Source organism: Polyergus mexicanus, unplaced genomic scaffold (assembly GCF_030449975.1).
Source record: "Polyergus mexicanus isolate NDT 795.1 unplaced genomic scaffold, iyPolMexi1.0 SCAF_7, whole genome shotgun sequence".
Lineage (NCBI taxonomy): Eukaryota > Metazoa > Arthropoda > Insecta > Hymenoptera > Formicidae > Polyergus > Polyergus mexicanus.
Window position 1 is genome coordinate 7,615,926 of NW_027223327.1, and position 22,466 is coordinate 7,638,391.

General features: G+C 34.2%; 2 protein-coding genes across 2 annotated transcripts in view; one reads left to right on the forward strand and one right to left on the reverse strand.

Annotated features, from left to right (window-relative positions):
- Mrpl45 (mitochondrial ribosomal protein L45) overlaps nt 1-22,466 on the forward strand; it is a 157,984-nt gene that overhangs the window by 39,630 nt on the left and 95,888 nt on the right. The window lies entirely within an intron of this gene.
- Nucleotides 1-22,466, reverse strand: part of Ror (tyrosine-protein kinase transmembrane receptor Ror) — a 222,676-nt gene that overhangs the window by 26,073 nt on the left and 174,137 nt on the right. Inside the window, exons 2-4 of the mRNA XM_070299387.1 lie at nt 18,753-18,846; nt 10,873-11,083; nt 10,477-10,636 (exon numbers count right to left, since the gene is read on the reverse strand). Of these exons, the coding sequence (XP_070155488.1) occupies nt 10,477-10,636; nt 10,873-11,083; nt 18,753-18,846 (465 nt within the window). The remainder of the gene's footprint in view (nt 1-10,476; nt 10,637-10,872; nt 11,084-18,752; nt 18,847-22,466) is intronic.

Genomic DNA, 22,466 nt, shown 5'->3' on the forward strand with positions numbered 1-22,466 from the left:
CACACACACACACACACACACACACACACACACACACACACACACACACACACACACACACACACACACACACACACACACACACACACACACACACACACACACACACACACACACACACACACACACACACACACACACACACACACACACACACACACACACACACACACACACACACACACACACACACACACACACACACACACACACACACACACACACACACACACACACACACACACACACACACACACACACACACACACACACACACACACACACACACACACACACACACACACACACACACACACACACACACACACACACACACACACACACACACACACACACACACACACACACACACACACACACACACACACACACACACACACACACACACACACACACACACACACACACACACACACACACACACACACACACACACACACACACACACACACACACACACACACACACACACACACACACACACACACACACACACACACACACACACACACACACACACACACACACACACACACACACACACACACACACACACACACACACACACACACACACACACACACACACACACACACACACACACACACACACACACACACACACACACACACACACACACACACACACACACACACACACACACACACACACACACACACACACACACACACACACACACACACACACACACACACACACACACACACACACACACACACACACACACACACACACACACACACACACACACACACACACACACACACACACACACACACACACACACACACACACACACACACACACACACACACACACACACACACACACACACACACACACACACACACACACACACACACACACACACACACACACACACACACACACACACACACACACACACACACACACACACACACACACACATTTGTTAACAATAACCATTTTAGATCAAGATGACTTTTGCTAATAACTCGTCAATATGACACTCGCAGACAAATAAGAAATTTAAAACTATTGTCTTTTTTTATTTATGGTAAAATTTAACAAAATCGCTATGTATGTATGTAAGCTTTAATTCGAACAGGACAGGTAGGATTACTTGCAGACCCTTTATTTACCCTTTTAAGATTCTGGGGATAAAGTAGATATTCCAAAGATTATCTCGCATTCTGTGGGGATTATATGTATGTTACGAATTACACTATCTTCTCATAAATTTTCTGGCTCATACGAACTCTAACATTATCTGAAAAGAAAAAATTTATGAAAAATTATAATATATTTTCAAATACTATAAGCTATAAATTAAAAAAAAAAAAAAAAAAATTAAATATCAATATTTGAACATCAAGTTTCATAAAAATTTCCTAATCAAAATTACAATGAATTAATCGATTGCAAAAAAGTTTAATATTAAAAGCAAATTGTATTAAAAATTTAAGATACGAAAGAGATGTTTAATGTCGAAAATAAGCTATTGATAACGTTGATGATACATTTAATTACGAGTTGTTGAGTGAGAAAAGAGAGAGATTCTCGCGTCAAACATTACTTTGTACTTTCGATACGATACTGACATATAAAAACAGCGAAGATTGTTAATCATTGTAAATTGATGCCAATAAACAATGCTTTATCTGTTACGAAAGAATGGCTGAAGTAATAATAATTTGATGCGTCATTCTTTAACATAGCGGCCGGTCTAGTTTCTTTTTAGCTTTATCGTCAAACAGTTGCTGATTAATAGTCCAAATTATTGGCTTAACTATAACCCGGCCCCATGTTACATACGGGGAACTTTCAGGCGAAGTTCCAAACGCAGTGGAACTTTCAGGCGAAGTTCCAAACGCAGTGGAGAGTTTGCAGTTAAGCTACTTAATCGTGCTTGACTGTAAATCGCGGCTCGTAACGTCGCAGTCGATATTTCGCACGAAGTTGCGCGGCGATAGTGTTCCTTCTCCAACAAATAGGATAGTGAGATACGTACGAATTGATGGAATCTCGGCATAGTATTGTGCGTTAGATACCCAAGAGTTTCATTATTTTAAATAACACATATACATATCTATATTTCTCCTCAAAATGTTTTTTTAATTTTTCACGATAATTAAAAAAAAAAAAAAGGATATCGCTACTCCTTTCCACATATATATCCATAATGCGCGAATAGTAAAATTGTAATCAGCAGTTTAGTTTAAATATATTGTATTATTTAATTGATTATTGTAATTTTTATATATCAAAGCCAATTTTATCGTAATTAGTTATAAATAATTTTATTTATTTAATGCCTTTGATATATTAAATATTAACAAGTTACAAAAAAAAAAAAAAAAAAAAATCTACATTTTTCATAGAGGAATACAATAATAGTTCTCTCTCCGATATATGTTTCCGAATTACAGTTTTCTCTCTTTCTTCCTTTTCTAAAAAGATTAGCTATGTCTCTCGCTTTTTATCTAATTTATTCTTTTTCGCGTGCGGATAAAATTCAACTTTCGGACGTGATATTGCATAAAAGTAGATACGCATTACATGTAAATATGTATACGTCCTCAGCAGACTTTTCGCGAGTTGAATTTATGCTCTGCGCATTACTATGCCAACTGGATACGATGAAGGCACCCCGTATATCGTATTTCAATAACCGGGTATCGTCACATACATCATCCAGCGATAGAGGAAAATCGCACGTCTCGTATTCTGCGCTCCGATAACCATGTAAACATAATCTGCTCTTTGCTCGAGGAAAGGATCTCGCAAAATTAACGAGCATCCGGACAGTAACTCATTCGTTAATTAGTCGAGGTTCATTCATTATTCTCTGCAGATTCTAAATATATTCATACGGGAAAAGAATAAAAAAATGTACGATAATAAATTAATAATAAAACAAGATAAAAGAAAATATCAGAATAAATAAAAAAATATCATATTTTTCAATTAAACAATTGTTTCAATTTATTTTTGTTTAAAACAAATAAGAACACCCGTTTTTTCCTCAGACTTATGCATATATTATCATTACCTAGCTCCTCTTTCTCTCATAGATTCTTATAAATTTTTTTTAAATTACTTATTTTCATATTTCTACAATATGTATCATTGATTAGATATATTTATTAAATGCCGGCAAGAAATGTAATAGGTATAAATAAAATAAAATATTCAAAATTATATCTTTCTTCTGTGGAAAAAGATTACAGACATCGCGAGTAAAAATATGTAAATCCTTTATGAAGCATATGACGATAAGATAATCTTGCGCGCAACCTCGTTGTTCGACGTATCATTTCCGCTTTCGCAACGCGATTCGAGCCGCGCGCATCGACAGGCGAGAAAACGTTCATTATCACGGCATTCACCTACATGCCGCACAACTGCCGTAACGATAGGATGTTAGATTCTTCTCCGCTTACATGGTTATCTATACATACAATTACATGCCTTACATAGTTGGAAATTTTCTCTCTCTCTCTCTGTCTCTCTTCCTCTCTCCTTCTCTCTCTCACCCTCCCTCTCTCTGTCAGTCGAAGTGTGTCGCTCGCTTTGTGTGCATTAACTTGGCCGTAAATTGTACAGCCTCTCCGAGAACAAGGATAACTCCAGCGTTGATTCCTCGTGGGAGTGAACACGGAATGCACGCTGGTACACGCTGCACGAAATGCGTTGCCTCGCTTCAATGCATTCAACCACACGTACGCGTAGCGGAATATTAATGCACGCGTGACAACGAAATGCGTGAGAGCGTGTGGAGAAACTAATTTTTTCGATTATTTCAACGGCCTCGTTCCGACTGTTCTCGCGTTCGCGCGCTTTGCGTCCGCTGCCCCAATATTTGCGCTTTTAATGGTGTAAAGCGTCGGGGGAAATTGGGAATCGGTCAACTTCGTGATGGGTGAATTTTCGTTAAGTCATTGCAGTTTTCTCGATGGTTTGCGTCGCTTCGTAATGACGGTTTTCTAATTGTACTGTGATCAATAATCATTAAAGATGGATTGTTTGGCAGTTATATTTGAAATGAGATATTTGCGAAAGATGATTATCTGTAATAAGATTAATAATTAAAATGACTATTCTTTTATAATTATATATTTATTTCTATAAAATTTTAATATTCAAGAGAGAGAGAGAGATGCTGACAAATATTCAAATTGAATCTAACGAAAGTTTCCGGAAAAGAAGACAAGTTATAGAATAACATAAATTTATTAATTTGCTAATTATTGTTAGATATCATTCATGATTGCATATTAAATAAAACAGATTCCAGAACGCTCATACAAATTGTAGAATTCTATGTTAATAAAAATTTACAGATATTAGAGAAACATGAAGAAAAATAAAATTTAATATGCGCGAGTTCGTGACTCCTTCTTCCGTTATTAAAAATCTCTTCCTTTTATAACTTATATATCATATTATACGATTTAATATACCAGTTTATACCAGTGTTTTGCGGCGAGATATGGAGGCTTTACGTCGAATTCACAAAAAGTCGCGAACATGGCAAAGCCAAAGCTAGCCACGAAATATCCAACTTCGTGAGCATATAACCAAGAAAAAAATCTCATAAATATCATGTCGTCGTGGCTATTACCACGACCGGCGGGTATACGGAATACTAATCGTAACGCACAGTAAAAGGGAGAGAGAGAGAGAGAGAGAGAGAGAGAGAGAGAGAGAGAGAGAGAGAGAGATGGACGGCTGTCGTCGCGACCGTGACTAAACTTTTTCAATTATGTACGCGTAAAACGCGTCTGGTCCTACGCTGGTCCACGAGGAAATTCACTTCACGTTCGAGATATTCCCGTATATTAAACAGTATTGCGATATCTTGCGATTAAAAGTCAATGGTGCGGATAACGGTCATGCAATTTAATCGATAACGATATCTAATCACTTAAATGCGCGATTACCTAAATGTGTCGAAAATAAGTGAAAGATAAGAGATAGACATTGTTACGTAGATGCGAGACACTTATTGGTATATATTTCAATCAAAATCTTTGATATATAGATATATATATATATATATCTAATGAATAAATTCTCTTTACATTTGTTTCCTTATATATTAAGGGCAAAAAAATATTGCATAAAAAAATAAAAAATATAATAGATAAATTTAAGATAATAACTTCTTCGCGTAAGTGGGTATGAAATCGTCGGGGAAATTTCATTATTTTTCCAACGTTATGAAAAAGCTCTCGGGCTATGAGCATCGTAATAATAATGTTTCACGAGCAAAGTATGGATATTTTATATTTTGCCACCTGCGCGCGAAGCGAGCACGTGAAAAATCTACGATGGGCTTCGGGGTAACTAAGTGTTCCGCCTCTTCGGGTTAAAAACTCGAGGGCAACGGGGGGATAACTGAATTAGGAAGGTGCGGGTCAGACACCCTTTTAACGCGGCCATTTACCTCTCCCAATTTTCCGTCGTCGCCAACACATTGCCCACCCTCCCCCGTTTCGCGGTCGTGCTAATAAAAAGAGCCCGGAAACGTGAACATTATATTAAGTGAGTGATCGAGTTATTATTTCTGAGTCACACGTTTGCCGAATGAAATGTTATCATTTCACCGTTATCGAGATCGAAAGAATGAGGAGGAGTTATTCGAAGGGCTTATACTGAAACGGGTTAGGACATTCATTTTTAACAAAAATTAAAGGTAAATGGATGTAAAAGTTTTAACGTATTTTCTTTGCAATTTTGTTAAATTAAAATACATTTAAAATTAAGCGAGAGAAAAAATAAAATTGTGTCGGAATAAAAGATATAGAAATAAAATACAATATAATTCGCGCAAATATATAATAAAGAATTGAAAAATGTGACTGTTTTAAAACAATGTTCTTTGTAAAATGCAGATCTAGTTTTAATTAAAACTGATTTATAAAGTAGAAGAGAATTAAATTATATAATTTAAAAATATATATGAAAATATATTTTTTACGGGGATAAATTGTTAAGCTTAGAGAAAACATTGCCAACGATAAAGAGAGAGCCTGAAACTCCCGAGTGTATGCCAAGCCTCACGTTTACGATATGAATTTCATTCGCGCGTAAAGTTTACGATGTAGACGACGTGCGGCGAATTTGGTCGGTTTTCGTATCACATGAAACAATCGCTTGTAAATACAAGGAGAGTAAATTTTAGCTGCCATGACGATATCTTTCCATAAAATCGCGTTTGCATAACGCATAAGTTGCACTACAATTCTAGATTACTGATTGCTATTCTTTTGTGCGTGAACAAATATATTTGCATTGCTTATATGATTGCTTAGAAAAGAGGTATATTTAAAATATTAAAGACATCATTTAAATTATATATATATATATATAATTTAATATAAAAAAATTTTTTGGTTATTAATTACATAAAGCTTTAGAAATATCGGATTGGATTACGTTTATATGAGATACTTTTGTGACCGTCGTTTATTTTATTTCAATATATTCGATATTAATTATCGGTGTACAAATAAATGTGGCATCGAAACAAGCATAGTAAAATTATAATTTAACATCTATTTTCATTTCGTAACCTACGGCCGAAGCCGTACGAAATTAACCCAGTTAATTGGGCGATCCCGAATCTGCTACACGTTAATTAATCCGTGTTTTCACCCTCGTAATTAAACATACGGCATCCGCGTTGCGATGCTGAAAATAATATACGACTAACACGTTAACATGCCAAGATTTGCAAGGTAATAGTTAAGTCAGACGTTCCTCGCTGTTTGAAAAGAAGTCATCTCCCGTCATTATTCTATCGGCATCCCCCGCAATCTTCCGCGTTTCCCCTCGCGGATCTTGCGCGATCTAGCAATGTTTTACCCTCGTCTCCCCCGCGTCGGTGTTAAACCCCCGTAGGGTCGGCAACGCTTTTCAGCGAGAGAGGAAAGAAGTTTGAATTTTCCAGCGACGAGTTTGACTTGCAGAGTGCTAATATTAAAGTTCGTCGTGTGCCGCACGGGAAGGGCCCTCTTCGGAACGAGGACACGACACGACGAGAAGAGAGAGGTGCCTACCGCGCCTCGTGCATTAGCCGAGGCGCCCCGGCTCTCGGGATTAGATTAGAATTTGTTAGGGACGTCTCTTCGCCGGTAACTTCGTCCCAGGAACGCCGCTAGTTTTGTTTCATCGCCTCCGGGCGTGAGAGCTTTTCGGAAACTTTATTACAGCAAGTTCCATCGGGACATTGCCCTACCGCTAGGAGATGAGGTACAAAAGGTTTTTCAAGCCGATCCATCGAAGCAAATCGGAAAGGCCACGAGTTTCTCGCCCTGAACTGTTTGCTCGCTGTTATCTCTGTCTCGAGTTGTAAATATCATTCTGCTCGAAGAGAATTTACAGGGAGAAATGTGCTTAAATCGCGATATAGTTAAATAAAATAATCACAATCGAGATCGATTATATACGTATTTGTACATATTTATAAATATCAGACAGATTCATGGGGCATTTATAAAATATATACATATATATCTGATATATATATATATTTTTTTTTTCTCCTATTTTATCTCATGACTTCATTTTCTATATAATTTTCATAAATATAATTAATTAGCGATATATATTCATTTTTTTAATTATTAACATCCATGTTATAAAGAATTGCAAAATTATTATTACGAGAAATATTTGTGGCAAGGTAGAAATGTCTAACTTATTTCAAAAATACTTATGACGCGACTGAAATAGTTAATAGTATGTGTCAACCGAACATGATTCTTGAAACTTGAGCGTAGTTTACTGACAGTGGCTTCCAAATTCTACTTGTGGCATTAACAATAAACTTTCGTACTCTAGAAGAAGAGCTGCTATCAATTTGTCTATCTTGAAGAGGTAGACTTTGCCGAGGTTCGCTTCTCATTCTTGCTATACTTCGCGCATTAACCGAAATACTACGAGCTGGATTAGAATTTGTCAGAGTTGTCGTGCAATAACTTCGTCTGAGGAAATACCCGGGGTGTTTTGCTTTAAGAAGTTTGCCCCTCGTCTCGCGATAAATTAAAACTAATTTACACCACGCATAATGAAGTTCTTAAAATAAAGTGTACCTCAAGAAGTCGAGAAGGGACGTCAAGAGAAAAATTTCTATGATCTTGAAAAGTATGTGTCGTATGTCGGAAGGGGAGTAAAATACCATTAATCGGCGAGTTGAAAATTATTGTCTGATGCGTTTAAATTAGATATTATTCAATAACAATGTTAATAAATTATGATCTCGATAAACAATTTATTGCCAGAGTTGAATCCCTGATGAACTTCGAAGATTAAACTAATGAAAAAACAGTGCGGATAATAATTTCTTCCCATGCGTCTATTATAAATTATGATCGCAAATATAATATCACATAAATTATGTACAATAACAATGTACTAATTAAATAATCAGATTTAACAATTATTACTTCCATGATTTATTTTTTAATAATTTCAGCGATTATTAAAATGATGTTAATCAACTTTAGCAATTGTTTTGTATTTTATCATCATGGTTTTCATTATTCTGATAAATTAGCGATTCATAATTGAAAATATAATTCAAATGCATGAAAAAAAAAAAAAAAATACTTTTTATTGTATTTTACTTTTTTTTAAACTAAAAGTTTTACGATCGCGTTAAGTTTCTTATTTTTGTTCCTCTTAAAGCCGAAACACGAATATATATATATATCATATATAATGGCATTACTTTTATGAATCCTTTCTAGAATTTTTGAGCAGAAACTGAAATAAGAATTCATATTTTCACGAGCAAACATAATAAATGTATTTTAGATATTTAATGCTTTATGACCGTACGATATAGATTCGATAATCGCGATCGTTTTTATTAGACTAACAATGAATTATTTCAATTTGTAAAATATATTTCTCGGATTATACAAAATTATAAATAAACAATTATAAATAAACAAATTATTATTATCTCAATAAGATAAAAATTGTTAATGTTATATTGTTTATTAAAATGTTATCTTGGTTATTAAATAATCTTGAAGCTAGCAAAATTTTTAATGGACCAACGACAATTGCATTCTCTCTAATTAGAATTTTTAAATATTTACTGTAATATCACATTAACTGAAATAATCTCGAGCATGTAAGCGTAGTGCATCGTAAACACGAAGTACCCACTAGAGCAGAGAGATAATACAGGAACGTAGCCGCAGAGTTTTTTACAAGGTTCAAATTTTGAGGCAGATCTTCCCAAAATAAACATTACAGAAATTTTATATTAATATAATAAAATATTAAATAATGAAACAACACAAACATATATAAAACAAAAAAAAAAAACAGAGAGACCAATTAAACTAGCGTAAAAATAAAATGTGAAAAATATTTCACTATACGCAGAAATTAATAATAAAGCTCTAATAATCTTTTGTAAACTATTATTCGCTGTATCCGCCCATTTTGTTTTGATAACATCAAAAAATTTAAATCTAAGAACTCTTTCAGAAATTTCAACAAGATTTCTGAATTCTCTATGGTTATATAAAAAAACACAACTAATATATAAATATATTCTTTATAGTAAATGTAAAATATATTCTCTTTTAATGAATGTAGGTTTAATGTTACGGCGATTAAAAAACATCCTTTCGAGAAAATCCTGCTTACGCCCTTGGAGCATAAGATAACAATACAGTTGGTGTAGAGCCAAGCTGCATAACCGTTTTCATAGTCAGGCGGTTTTGCGTTTTATGGCAATGCTCTCGCGTCAAACATACACCGTTACTTCCGACGTTTAATGCGTTTACTCGAAAATTTTCCCCGTGACGGGGTGGATAAAGTGTCACGATTCACTACCCGCATTAGAAATGTTTTTTACGGTGTTGTGTTCCATAAGCGAGTTACGGCCATGAACTCACCTTTCGAGACTCATTCTTCGGTGACGTGAAAATATCATACTCGTCGGATTTTACGGGCCGTGTACGTTTAAAACTCGCGTATTTAGTTATTCGCGTGCAATATAAACCACTAGGATTATGGGCGAATTTCGCATGGCTTTAAAATTACAAAAGAGATATGATTATCCTTCCTAATGATTATGCCGAGACTCGTTAACGTAATTGTGTAACGACCGCTCGGGCATAATTTTATACGGAATATACATAAAAATCTCATTTTGTTTAAACGCAATAATGCAAGTTAAAATAATAATGTAAAGAGACAAATTTTTATTCAAATAAAAAGTATGGAATTTTCATAACAAATTAAAGTATCTTGTGTTAATGCATCTCATTTATCGAATGATTAAATATTCAAAATGAACGCGATCATGTACAGGCGCAAAAATGTTGCTAATTATATTATTTTGTTATACGAACAATTAATTATTATTTCGAACACAACGATTCAACATGCTAATAAAAAGTTAATTTCGAGTTTTACATATACCTTGCCATTTCTTTGAAGAATCGACTCGTAGAGTTCCTTCGCTCTGAATTTGATCCTTGCCGTTGGTAACGCGACAAGTATAAAAACCAACATCAGAAACATCTAAATTTGTGATTTTTAATCGACTTCCCGCCAAATTCTTCGCCGCGTGTTCGTGCATCTGAAATTTTCAACGTATCGATCAACATTTATTGAATAATAATATGAGAAATATAAAATAAAAAATAAATAACCTAATATTAAAAAGTATCTAACATGTACGAAAACATAAAATTTTAATTTAAAAACAGAGATAAGAGGACTAATATATATATATATATATTTAAAAATTCTTTCTCGTGAAGTTCTTAGAGGAGCAATTGCGAATTTGTAACAGTTTGATAATTTTGCGCATACTTGTGCGTGTATTTTCCTAATGGTGATTTTCGGTCGGTCTTCTTCTAACGGAGCTTCATTCTTGAACCATCGTATCTTTGTCGGCGGAGGATCGCCCACGACTTCGCATCGCATATGGGCGACCCCGCCAGCGTCCTTCGAGATATTTGTCAGAGTTCTTACGAATTTTAAAGTGCCACTTTTCGTGCCGGACGCAACGTCTACATCAGTCCTGCGAAGAAGATGAAAAAAATACATTCTTTATTATAGTACATGAGTAAAATGTGAAATGTAATAATACACGTATGGAATTTTTCGAAGAGATATTCATAAAGTGACAATTATACGAGACGTATCTCCGGATTATAAAAAGAGATTATATATGTTTCTCCTAATATTTTTAAATTAAATATCACGCAAATATTATTTAGATAACTTTCTTGTGCGAATCGATCGCGCCCGTAATCCCAGCTGCGGTCAAGATAATAATGTGAATTTGCAAAGAGGGATCATTAAAGGAAATGAACTCCATGCAATCTCTGTTACTTGCAAAGAACTTTCGTTAAATTAATTATATCCGATAACGCGTTAAACAGATTTTAAAGTCATTTGACTAGATTTTCTCAAAAAATGTAAGAAAAAATTGTAAGTAAAAATTTCGACAGAGTTAATTTTTGTATTTCTACAAACGCAAGACTTCATAATATATACTAGATATCATTTAATCCTCTTAAATATGTATACATATATATATATATATATATATATATATATATATATAATATTTTTCCTAAGTATTACGTTTATATTACGAAGCTTGTAAAATTGCACGACATTTCTCGTGTGACAATATCGCATTTCGAAAGATACGAGTTGATGTATGTTGGCGCAGCAATTGCAAATGAGATGCTGGTACGAGATGTAGCCTAACGCAACAGCGATAATGCCCTCTAGAGACATGGATGTTGCAATCAAATTGCAGCTTCCGCTGAATGGAAGCGGTTAAATGGGCGAGCTCGCATTGTGATTAATATCAAACAGAGAAGGCCGCTGCACCAGAATGCAATATTAAATATAAATACGGGAGTCATACATCCTTTTTCTCTTCTTCTCTCTTTCTCCGACTGTCCGTGAAAGTAACGCCTATCGCGCCAAGTTTCCTTTATCCCGGGAGACTTGATATATGGCGTCGCGAGACGCATTTAGCGCATGTTTCCGGAAACGTGAGCCACACACTTTTTAAATCCCGTATATTCGCGCGAAAATACGACGCGCGACGCGCATCCGCGCCTCTCGCTAAATTCCTGAAAGTCAGAGAATAATTCAAGCGAAATGCACGGCGGGACAAAGGGCGACTTTAATTATGTCGCCGATGCAGCTGCATTTCACGCGGCGACGTTCGCGACCGCCGACAATCGTGTAATGTTACGATGTGCAGTTGTAACGAGAGAGATACGTACCGTTTGGACGTATTTGTACGATAAGACAGGGTTATATATTACTATCCATGTTTGTACATTGATATTGTTGCTATTTGATACGAGAAATGATAGTAAGTTTGAGGAAGATATTTTTTAAATACATACGATAGAAATTCCGCGTGTTAATTGATGATGCTAATATAAAATGTTCTCGTGTGTGTATAAATGTTTAATTCAAATAAAAGATTAATATATAATTAGACTTAAACTCAAATAAAATTTATATTAGATTAATATATTTAATATACTGTATAATATATTTAGATTAAACTTTAATATATATATAATTCGATTTTCACTTTTATTACAAACTGCTAATTTTGAAAATAGTTTATTTATTCACAAGGAAATTCTTCTATTAAATTTTGCTTGATCGATAGTCATTTTCGCGCGACGAACTCGAGCGATGGCTGATACGCGAAGGAACACTAGCGGAGGAATAGGGCGGTTAGGGTGACCCTATCCTTCCGCAGAGGGCCAATCACCGAGTTTACATTGCCGCCTGTATGCGTGCAAGTCGGCAAGAAGCTTATGTATGAGTAGACATGTATGCGAGGCCTTAGATACACGGATGTGAGAGACATTTGTGTACGTACCATCAGCCGCGTTTGCACGTGGCAGGACGTGATTGCACGTGGGTACGGGGAGTAACTAACCCCACGTTTACCGCTGGTTATTGAATATAAATCAACCTATGATCAGGAGTAAGTCATCGTGATGGTACAGGCCTAGCAGAAAGTTCGCCTCGTTCGTGACGAAGCACGACATCGTTCGCGAACATTTGTCAGAATAACTGGCAAGTGGACAATCGCAGGGACATCATGTATCAAAACTCGTATTTCGTATCGTAATATGTATGTAAAGAGAAATTGAGATTCGGATAAAATATTTCTCATATTAGAAAATTAAAGTTACACGTACATATTTTACAAGATTTAACATTTAACAAAATGCATCTCTCACGTCAATAATATATCTGATCTATTATATTTTTTCGTCGTGATATGATGTTTTATTAAAAATAAATATCGCGCTCTCATTATCAATCGAAAGTAATTTTAGCGTTTCTATTTTTAAAACAGACAGTTGTCCGCCACAACTTCCAATTTTGTCAAAGTAAGTTTCCCTACAAAAATAAGATTTTATTACACGTACATCAGAAATGTTAATTTCTTTGTATTTTTGTCGAGAAAATATTTGGGAAGTATTATATCTATTCTTATATATTCTCTTTGTATATTTAATATTTTTCTAAATGCAAATTTGAAGTCCTCTGAAAACTATGTGTGGATTAGCTGTCTAATTAAATATAGGAAAAAAATTTGATTTCTCTAGGATATGCTCCAAGTTGGAGTTTCTCGACGCATGAAAATGCGCCAATGTAAATTGCATAAATATCAACCGCGACACGCGTGTGTCAACCGCGGCTGGCAATTTTCGACGCCGGGTGGCGCGTATGAAATTAGCGGCGTGTAGACTGGCAAGATGAAAATACGTACACCGCCTGTGGTGCTTTGCACAGTGCGTCAGATGCGTTGACTGCACTTTATCTACCCGCTATGTAAAGTAATTCTATGCATTTTGAAGCGGCGCCGCGTTTATCAGCTGGTTGAAGCGAAACGCGCTCTTTTTCAGCGCGCTGCGCGCGGTGACATGCGCGCGTGCATTCTTAACTCGGTGACGCGCGATAAAATTGCATACATTTACGTACGTAAACGGGATGCTGCGCTTTTATCTATCGGCGCGTCGTAACGACATCTTCGCGCTGTCTCGCTGTGTGATAACGAAAAGAAAATTCTATAGAAGGCTATATGGCATAGAGTTAAATAAAATCGAGATCTTTAGCATTAAACACGAAGATTATGGTGTTTATCATTTTATGTATATATATGATACAAAATATTTATGTTTAAAAAAATGTAAATTTATTATTCGTTACAAAATCTTGAATAAGCTTGCCGAATAGATTTGTCATTATATCCTAATAATTCAGCGAGATGTGCTTAAATTTTGAAATCAAAAATTTATAAATTTTAAAAAGTGGCAGGGATGCTGAAAAACCAGAGAGTAAAAGTTTTCTTCTTTTTTTATAAGAGAATGAATTGAGATATAACACATAAATGCTTTGCTCTACATTAAAATAATAATATAAATAAAAGCAAAGATAACATCTATGTAAAATACTAACTAAACAATACTATGTAAAACATAGTATTGAAGGAAAATGTAATCTATAAGATTTCTTCGGAAAGAGACGCGAAAGATTTGTAAAGAAAATGTGCGTTGGAAAACGTTAACACCTCGTCGCACCGACGGTATTACGTCACTTCCTTCATTGGCCATTTCAAGCAGGCAGAAGACCTTCTCAGACGAGGATTAGGAGGTTGCAGGGTTTCTATAAATAATGCAACATTTAAGCATCCCTTGCCCTCTTTCCTCCCACTACTCAACGGCAATCCCGCACCCTAATGTCGGAGACAAGATTTTAAGTGGTAGAGCTTGTTTCCCGCTCGCCTGCTTGGAAAGTTAAAGTTAATGCTGAAAGGAAATGTACCAATCGTAGAATAAAACATCATAATGGATCGAGTATTGTCACACATAAAAAAATTTCGGATTTTTTAAATTCTCACATTCTTTATATTATTTTTTTATCAATTTGTTTGCATAAAATATATATATTGTACATATATGTATATTAATTTTTTTTTTAATTTTTTTATATGACAATTAATTATTTGTTATTGTTTTACAATTCAATTTTTTACAATTCATAAATCAATTCATATTTCAATATAAAAACAATGTAAAAATGCTTGATTAATTTTTTATCATTAAAAAAATTATATTATGAACAAAATTTTACATTAAATATGATCGCTCAAAATAACTCTTATATTAGAAATAATATTCAATATAGATCAATCATTTGTGAGGCTAAAAATGATGATCGTTACAATTTAATTCTATAATTCTCATATATTGTTTCGTTTTATGCGTAGGCGTTTTATTGGTAAGCAATTCTTGAACAAACTCGACAAACAATTGTTGAGTGATTTCTCAATGTCGATCGTATTTTTGTTGTCTATTACTATTAAATAATAATTTCAATTACGTCGTGATTGGAAACTGGCAAATGCAAAGGTTTATCGAATATGGTCTTTCTTTTTCAAGCCAATAACATGTTGTTTCAATATATTAGAGTATTCAACATTCATTAGGAAGTAATGCACGCCGTTACATTTACATCTAAATTAGAGATAAACAATTGATTATTGATTGATTATTACGACTGATGCGGTTATAGAAATTTCCGCCATCAATCGTGTAGAAATAATCGCTAATAGATTAACACTTGGTTTCGAATAATTATGTATCTGATTCTTCTGTATTTGCATTTATATTTATATTTATTTCCATATTATATTCGCATGAATATATATACATATAATAGGTTCTCAACTTTGTATTTTATTAAAAATTCTTATTCTATAATTGGATTCTTTTTCAATTGAACGATTGCGATAATTGTATGATTACGAGGGCGCGTTTCTAGAAGGGAGATTTATTCTTGCTTAACATCCCGTATAGAGAAATGGCTACTTGTAGCTCGCAACCAACCGGGTATCGATATTAATGGAACTATGTCACATTTAGGGTCGAATAATGTATAGCGATCGCATTGGCGAAGTACATGTCGAGATTGTGTGCATACGCAAATACAAAGGCACGCACTCACACACAAATGCTCACACGCAGCAGCGGGCCGCATGTATTGGTCGTGCTATCGGTATCAGGACTATAATGTGTCACCACGATCGACTAGAATGTGTAATTTCAATCGCGGCGAACCCATTACCCAGTGTCATTATGTCGTGATGTAATGATGTAAAATAATGTCACGCGTAGGTGCGTAAACGTGATATTTCGGATTATGTCGTAACGGCAAACTTGAGTATGGCATCTTGGTTAGAATAATGTAATTAAATCTGATCGTCGTGAATTTAGGATTATTGCAATTTTACTTATCCAAATATTATCTAACACGAAATGTATCATATTACCGTAGTTTAATTATGCAAGTACAAAATCAAACTCCAAGTTCAAGAGTGTGGTTGAGATAGATCAATCTATCATCTTCGTAGATTTATGATGATAATTATAATTTATTTAGACGAATTGTACTTTAATATTGCTTAACGTACTTTTTACATTTTATTAGATATATTGCGTGCTTCCAGTATGCTTTATAAAATGTCAAAACGCTTTAAAAATTATAAAAACATTGTAAGTATTTAATATATGAAATTTTATGAAAAATATTTTATTCGTAATAATAATTCTAATATGCAGTATAAGTGAAAATTCCGTTAAGATCGCATATAGTTTTATATAGATCTCTGAAATATTCCTTGAGTACGACTACGCGAGAAAGATATAAATTCCAATGAAACAGCTAAAGATATATGTGCTATCTTGGAAGCAAGATGTCGCATGCGCGTTTTATATAATGCGTAATTTCAATAACGACGAGTGTATTATCGTATCGGAATGCACCGCGGTAAATCTATGCACTACTATCAACTCGTATGTCATATGTGTATCCGAGCATGAAGAAGATCATATATAATGACACAGTAATATTAAACGAAATACAATTTATGCATCATAAAATATTGTTATATAGATCTAACAATATTATTCATCGATAAGTTTTTTTATTTTCTCAGTCGTTTATAAGTTAAAAAATTAATAATATCTTTTTTAATTAAGAAAAAATGATTTTTGTCTTTCCACTCGCAACGTAGATTTCGATATTCAATTCTCTAACCGATCAAACTGATTTATAGCGACGAGACGTCAATATCGATTTCTTGAGAAAAGAAAATTGCAGAAGTCTCGAACTCCGTAGAAAAGGCGCGACTTTTCTATTCGATAGTAAAAGATTTTCATGAAAAGGAAGAAGAAACGTTAACAGGAAATTAAAACGATATACATATTACATATTCGAGCTAGCAATATCCCGTATGTAGAGAGTGCTCTCCGGAACACTACCGAATGGCGTTTTAAGCGCCTATCCCTCGACGAATTGGAAACTTTTCCTCTCTGCCCGACGCTGATTTCGATATTAAATTTTCCGGTGTAATGACAAAATTGATTTATTGCGACGGGACGTCGATATCGACTTCGTGGAAAGAAAATCGCACAGCGCGGGCAGCATCGCGGAAATTGTGCGACTTTTCTAGCCGACGTCCCGAGCGCGAAGGGACATTCCCGAGATGGGAATTTTCAAATATATTTTCATCCCGTTGTAAACTCATACACCGAAAAGCCTGTCGGAAGCTACTTCGCAATCGCTGCCCGAGGAAAGCGCGGATATGAAATTTGAACTGCGGAATTTCGATTGGCTCTATCGACGCGTCCTTCGCAAATTAGCTTAGTCGTGGAGAGGATGGGAGGGGGCGGAGAATTCAAATTTAATCATGCGGCAGCCTTTACAGTTCCATAGGACCTGCCTATACGGGAAGTGGCATTATTAGCTTTCGAATCGAACCAATCAAGTCGCTTCCTTATTAAACCCCGCGGGGTTCCTCTTCCCTTGTCCTTCTCTTGCTTTTCCGTTATACATATAGTAAAAACGAATCTGCGAAATATCTGTCGTCCCCTTCATAATATTTTTCTCTTTTTGTACGATATGGCTGACTTTCTTTCTTTCGATTATATATTTCCTCCAAAATAAATATTGTTATATCTTTGTTTTTCTTTTAAATCGCTATAAAAAAGATTTTGAAAAGTTTCAGTAAATTGTGCGTTTTTAATAATATCATAACATTTTATATTTAATTTTCTAGTCTTCAGCTGAAAATATTATATTGTTATTAAAAACATTTTCCATTTAAGTAAAATTGTATATTTTATATTTTTATTAGGATGTATTTCTTCCATCTCTCATCCAGGCAATATGCATATAAATTTTATTTTGTTGAATAATAATAAAAAAAATAAATATAATTAACGATATGATAACTAATTAATGCAATGTATATATGAATCAAAATCCGTTAATATTGATGTTAATCTCGTTCTACTTGATCAGGATAAGCCGATTATCCGTACAGATACTTTAACGCGAGTCAACGAAGTATTCTCATTTCGTCCTTTGTTTTTAATTCACAAAAAGAAGGCGATAGTACGTGTATGTGAAAGTGTAACGCAATTAAAAAGGGTCGGTTTCTCGCTTGTCTCGGCAATTTAGCCCGGATACAGGTAGGAAGTCCTCGGTCATCGTTGATGGACGCGATCGATAGCAATTTTAATTGCTAATTAAGCACGGTGCTAGTTAGACGGATATATGTTCTGCATTTAATCCTACGATAAGACGATAAGAGAAATAGGGGTTGTAGATAGATATATAACACTCACCCGTTACTGGTCGAGTCGAAAACATCGTTGTAGTCCTCGTCCGTGCTATAATCCTGCACGTCAGTATCCGAATCCTCAATATCGCCATTTCCACCTGTAAAAGGAAAATCGATTTATTTTTATCAATTCAATAATATGATTATTTAATAGTTCTATAGTCACGTTTAATAGGAAACGTATAATATATGAAATTAATGTTGAAATATTGATCTCCTAACTTTTTCTAAAAATTTTAATAGATTCTCTAAATCTAGGTTTTAATATTTTCTCATTTATGCTATAAGATATGATAATTCAAATTTAACAAATCAGAAAGCTAAAGATCTCTTGAGAGATTCTGTATAATTTTCCATTTGCCAGTGCTCGTTGTTCAAATGTTCAATCTAAATAATCGCGGCCGTTAAATAAAGTCTTATAGTCTTGCGGTTTTTTGGCAAAGTTCGTGAAACGAACCGTTATCGATTAAATATTGATGTTAAATCAAAAGTGGGGATCAAGCTCAACTGAAGGATCAAATTAATTCTCAAGCGGCACATTTTCATGCAATTTGACCATCGTAATATTTGCTCTATTACTATGATCAATTATGATGATCAAATTTTATCTGGACATAAATATTTTAAAAAATATTAAAAAGAAGAAGAAATCATTTTTTATCTTATCTCTCTTAATATCTTATTAGAATTTTATTTTGTATTTTCTTTTTAATTATTCAAATAAAGAGTAACGTTGTGTGTGTGTGTGTGTGTGTGTGTCTAAACTTAAAAAATCAAGCAATTAACTAACTATTATATATAAAGCTTACAAAATAAATCCTGATTTTTATTGCAGCGTACACACGTTTGTTTTAATAAAAATAATTCTTAACCATTTGATTCCACAGAAACTCCATAGAAACGACCTTGCTCTTTATCATCATTTTCATGTCGGATTAACGAATTCTCGACATTCCGTCGATTAAATTACAGCCGGGGCACAACGAATATATTTGCCGATGTTGGAGGGTAATCTTCGTGCACACAATTATAACTTACTCGCACGTCTTCCTAATGTATTTGGCTAGACGGTGCCGTCAACAAATGATATCATCGGTCGACAGTGCTACGAGATTAATTTGTGATTGAGATCGGCACGCTCCCGAATTGTTAGCACGATAATGAATAATCTGCCAGCAAAAAAAGTTTAATATGGGATCTCATCGAGATGTGTGGATGTATTGCCCATTATTATATCACAACTGACTATATTATCTATTATATTATGACTGAAGGCCTGACGCAAATAATAATCCAGAACTAACATATTTATAAACGTCATAGATATCTCTAAAAAAATTGTTAGCGCCGTAGATGACATATAAAAGATACTCGTGAGGAACTTTTTCCAAAAATATTCTAAAAATCATCGTTCTAAAATGCAAAATATAAATTCGTCCTAGAATAATTGTTTGATTTGTCATATTTGACATGTAATCTCGTTTTATTACAATGAAACATATACGCTACATTCATCGGCAAACATTTCAAAATAATTTGTTTTTTGAGTTGCATACTCTGAGCCATCGATTTGATTATATAGTCCATTCCATCACGTTGGAATGACGATAAAATATTTTTTGCCTATTGCCCTCAGAACGTGCTTTATCGTCGATAGACTGCGACGCTGGGATTTTTGATCGGATACAGAGAAGTTTTGCAAATATTGGTGCGGGAAAAATATAGAATTTTATTCGGTGTGTATCCGCAATGCGTCCCGTTCGTATTGTAAAGTGACGTTTAACTTCGAATTTCATCCGTGCCGCGAGTTTTTCGGCGAGCGTATGATAAAAAATCTATTCAAAATAAATATGAAAAAAAATCTCTGGCCAATGTAAAATAAAAGCACGCGCGATATATATATGACAAATATCGACGAGCACACAGTTTGCATCTCTATTTCTATTCTATACGAGATTGTAATATTGATTGACAAAGCCGTGTGACGTTTTTAATATATGAAATATATATATAGGAGACATATATATACGATATATATCGGTATAGATTTTCCGATTGTGCAATCGGTAACGAAGTACTCTATAAATCAATTGCGATCTACACATAAATCTATTTAAGGTAAACGCGAGTAGAAATTTATGTGCTTTTTTCATTAATTTTTGTTTACGTTGATTTTTAATATCAAGTACAGGATATTATAGAATTTATATTTCGCTAAATGTAAATCACAGCAGCGCAAAAAATTTTAAAGTTATAACTATTGAATTTTTATTTTGATACGAATACTTTTGCGTATATCTTAAAATAAATGGTACGACAAACGTCAAATTAATTGTTTAATAAGATTAAATAAAAATATTGTAATTATTTAAAATAATGACAATACGTAGAATCTTTAAAGGAAAATTGAATAGGATGAGTCGTATTTCGTTATTAATTAACAAATGAAGATTTTTTTTTAGTATTCTACTAAAAATATTGACAGAAATACAGGAGGTGCAAGTATTCTGGAATTTCGAGAATCTTTCTCTCGGCGAATACTCGGGTTAAGCAAGCCGTGGTTTAATTTCGTCGAGTATCCGCGTTGCAGTGATATTACAACGTTAAGCCGCTGGCCATTTCGTTACCGCCGTGTAATTGTTGCCGCGAAATTACGGCCGCGGAAAGGCCCCCTCTTGCATTCTTTCATTCGCTCTTGCTCTCTTCCACCATGGACTTTCGTCTAATTCAAAAGTAGTATCTCGGGACGACACGAGGAGAGTGGCTAATCCCGCTGCTGACTATCCCCGACAGAAGCGATCTCCTAGGACTCGTAAAAGTAGTAATCTCGGATCTTCGTCAGAAGCTTACCCCACATAACAATCCCATCTATCGGTACGCGGCGTAAAAATGGCGAGTGATGAGCGGTTATCAGCTTATGTTAGAACATATGCACGTTGGCAAAAAAATATAAAAAAAGTTAATCGTAAAAAATATTAGATATTTATAGCATAGTTTGCAGATATATATACGTCTTATATAAAACTCCAAAATTTTGACATAAAAGATATTTTAGCAAATAATTATATAAAGCGCTATTCATATATTTATAAAGATAATGATAAAGATAATGTATGGGATATTTTATAGTCAATAAAATTTTCGATTCGCGTTGTTATAGTTGTGAATGCTAATAAACGTTACTGACGCGCGACATTATAGTCGATGTATTCGATGAAACTCGGCAAATTGTTGGAAACGCACAATTCTCCGGGATTTCGATATTTCGCGTATCCCCATGTGCGTTTTATGTTTACATTACGTGTACACCAGTTGGCAGATGTTGTCAATGCAAGTTTCATTTCGAATTAGTGGGTTGATAATATGGTAGAGATGATGAGATTTACTGCACCGTTGTAAATTATTGCAGAATTCAGTGTTTTAACGTGCCCATTAACATTGGAATACATTTATGTTAAAAACACAGGGGCATATTTTCCGTCATAGTTCTCTTTTAATGTTTATTTTTATTATCGCTCTATCAATGTCACAATTTTGGAATAAAACCGGTATAATTTGAAAAAAAAAAAGTTTGAATATCACGCAGGGAAACAATTTTATTAAAGCAACATTTTACTTTTATGAAATATTATATTTATGCTTGACAACAGTTACATTTCAATAAAGAAACTTTTTAATAGTAAGCAAAAAAATTATTTTTTTTAAACGAAAAAAAATA